This window comes from Lepidothrix coronata, unplaced genomic scaffold (genome assembly GCF_001604755.1).
Source record: "Lepidothrix coronata isolate B3197 unplaced genomic scaffold, Lepidothrix_coronata-1.0 Scaffold375, whole genome shotgun sequence".
Lineage (NCBI taxonomy): Eukaryota > Metazoa > Chordata > Aves > Passeriformes > Pipridae > Lepidothrix > Lepidothrix coronata.
The window spans coordinates 81,073-83,963 of record NW_016690555.1 but is presented as its reverse complement, the minus strand read 5'-3'; the positions used below and the strand labels follow the sequence as shown (position 1 = coordinate 83,963).

The window sequence follows — 2,891 nt, the reverse complement described above, 5'->3', positions numbered from 1 at the left end:
TACCTCCTGCCATGGTTCTTCCACCAGCCCAGGGTGCTCCAAGCCCCGTCCAACCTGGCCTTGGACACTTCCAGGGATCCAGGGGCAGCCACAGCTTCTCTGGGCAACCTGGGCCAGGGCCACCCCACCCTTATAGGGAAGGATTCTAACCCTGCCCTCTGGCAGTGAGAAGCCATTCCTTGTGTCCTGTCCCTCCATCCCTTATCCAAAGCCCCTCTCCAGCTCTTCTGGAGCCCCTTTGGGCACAGGAAGGGGCTCTGAGGTCTCCTTGGAGGCTTCTGTTCATGCTTAGTTTAAAGAAGATTTTTTGGGTTTTGGTAGCTGTTACCTTTTGGTCACTTCCTCCCTAGGTGGACTTTGGATGCAACCCATAAAGAGTATAATATATTAAATATCATATCATATATTATCAAGGCCAGGTTGGACGGGGCTTGGAGCAACCTGGGCTAGTGAAAGGTGTCCCTGCCCATGGCAGGGGTGGGACTGGGTGGGCTTTAAGGTCCCTCCCAACCCAAACCTTCTGTGATTCTGTTCTACAAACAGTTCCTGGTCACTTGTCAGGCTCTGTTTTCTCTGGCTTCTCCATATATGCATATCTTGGAGACAGCTCTGAACAGGTCCCCACTGGACAGCAGTGCCCTGCACAGTGGTTTGGCTGAGTATTTGCAGGCTCCTCTGATCACTCCTGTCTGGTGAATCGAGTGTTGTAGCCACTGTCAGGAAAGGGGCGTCTGTTCACTGACTCAGAATTTTAACCTCTCTCACGGATTTGTGGATGCAATGAAATCCTTTGTGTGGTCCTCACACACTGGATCCGTGTGTTCATGTTCCTGAGTCCTGACCGGCCGTCCCCAGAGCCCTGCTGTTCTGCAGTGGGCCGAGAGGGGGGTCGGTTGCGCTTTGCCCATCCCATAATCCCGTTTCTCTCCCCGCAGCGTCGTTCTCCCGGGAGACACGTTCGAGCTGCTGCGGAGCGGGCTGAGGGCCACACACTGCGACGTGTCCTGGCTCTGGGAGTACGGCAACTACACCCTGCAGCTGCGGGCCCAGGCGGGGCAGGGCCACTCGCCCTGGGTCACCCTCAGCTTCAGCCCCATGCACGACAGTAAGGCCCCCCTGCCCTTCCCCTGTGCCCCCAGCAGCTCGGGTGCCCTTCCCCGGGCACCCCGGAGAGCAGCTGCAGGGTGCAGGTCGGTTCTTGACTGAACCACCTGGAAAATCGTAGTTGGAACACTTGAAGGCAGAAAGCAGAGTGGGTTTGCTGTTATATATTGGTAACCTGCAATCTCTTTTGAGGAGATTTTCTAANGGTTGGACGGGGCTTGGAGCAACCTGGGCTGGTGGAAGGTGTCCCTGCCCATGGCAGGGGTAGGATGAGATGATCTTTAAGGTCCCTCCCAACAACCCAAACCCTTCTGTGATTCTAACTTCTGTGTTTGTGATGTGCAGTGTGTTTGAGTTGATTTGTTGGGTGTGAGATCAACGCTGTAGGGATTGAATCTGAAATAGTTTTTATTTAAGCTCGATTTAGATTTCAAGCTCCTGTCTGCCAAAGGTGGGTAACTGGCACATTAATTTCATTTATTTCTGCAGCCCCTGGCCCTTAGGGACATGGTTTAGGGACTGGATGACCTTGAAGTTCTCTTCCGACCTTGATAATTCTGTGAACTGTTGACATATAAATTGTGTTATTTATCTCTCAACATCTGTCATCAGGTTTGACACCTGTGACATGTAAGGCCTGAGCTCATCTGGCAGGGTTTGTTTGCATTGCTCATTTGTGTTGCAATAATGAGCTGGAATCTTTTCTATTTCAGTTTCAATACCAGCAATTATTTAAAGATCATTAAATCATGATAGTAATAGACTTTCATCAATACTTTACACTATTTTGGGGTTTCTTTTATTCAGTTTCCAAGCAAAGAAAACAACTGTTCTTGTCACTTGTGAATAGTGCTGATTAATGATTATTATATTGAATAACTCACCTTCACAGGTGTTTCTGGTTTATCTCTGCTTGTCATTCCCCACACCCTGCTATTCCCATAGTGCTGCTGGAGCAGTGCTTCAAAACGTTTGGGTTTGCCAGTCTCAGGGAGAGTTCCTGCCCTGGGTGCTGGGCAGTGCCAGGTCAGCCGTGCCCAGTAAATGGTGGTGTCATAAACACTTACTGGAAGTCACTGGTGCTGGTAACTCCTTTGTGTTGCACAAGCTCAGAGGGCACGGGAGGCGCCGGGGTGTAAATTAATGGTGTGGAGGCCTGATTTGAAAGGAGCATCTGAGGCAGGAGCTGCGTTTAAAGCTCGGCTGTGAGGAGTGGCAGCGGAGCTGAGATGTTTGTGTTTGTTTGGATTGCTCCCGCAGTGGCTGGAAGGGTGCCAAGGCCCAGGAACGCCAGGATCACCTCGGTCAATCTGCAGAGCACTCTGCAGTGGGAGGCACCGAGGTTCCCCCGGGGGAACGTCACCTACACTGTCCGCTACAGGAGGTGGGTCTGGGGGTTCTGCTTTCTCTGATCCACAGTGTACAGCTCTGAGTGTTCGTGATTTGTTTCCTCTTCAGAGGAGCTGCCCCTTTCTTTTAGCTTGTGAGAGGCTTCTCTGCTGGGCTAAGAACAGGGCAGAGGCATTTTCTGTGCCTTCACACCCCAGGCAGCTTTGTACCTTTTGTTTTTGGAATGGGAAACATCTTTGAACAATGGATGTTATTCACTCTGTGTGTGGGTTATCATGTAGCTGTTACCTGTGATTCAGGAGACTGGGTCCTGCTGAGCATTTGCTCCTTCCCTGACCTCTCAGATGGAGCCACCCAGTGCCACCCTTGCCATGGGCAGGGACACCTTCCACTTCCCAGATTGCTCCAAGCCCCATCCAACCTGGCCTCGGACACTT

The 2,891-nt window shown here is 51.6% G+C and overlaps 1 protein-coding gene across 1 annotated transcript in view; it reads left to right on the top strand.

Moving 5' to 3' along the window:
- The first annotated feature begins 588 nt into the window (after positions 1–588).
- Positions 589–2,891, top strand: part of IL10RB (interleukin 10 receptor subunit beta) — an 11,039-nt gene continuing 8,736 nt past the window's right edge. The window contains exons 1-2 of the mRNA XM_017839107.1: positions 589–692; positions 936–1,105. Of these exons, the coding sequence (XP_017694596.1) occupies positions 589–692; positions 936–1,105 (274 nt within the window). The remainder of the gene's footprint in view (positions 693–935; positions 1,106–2,891) is intronic.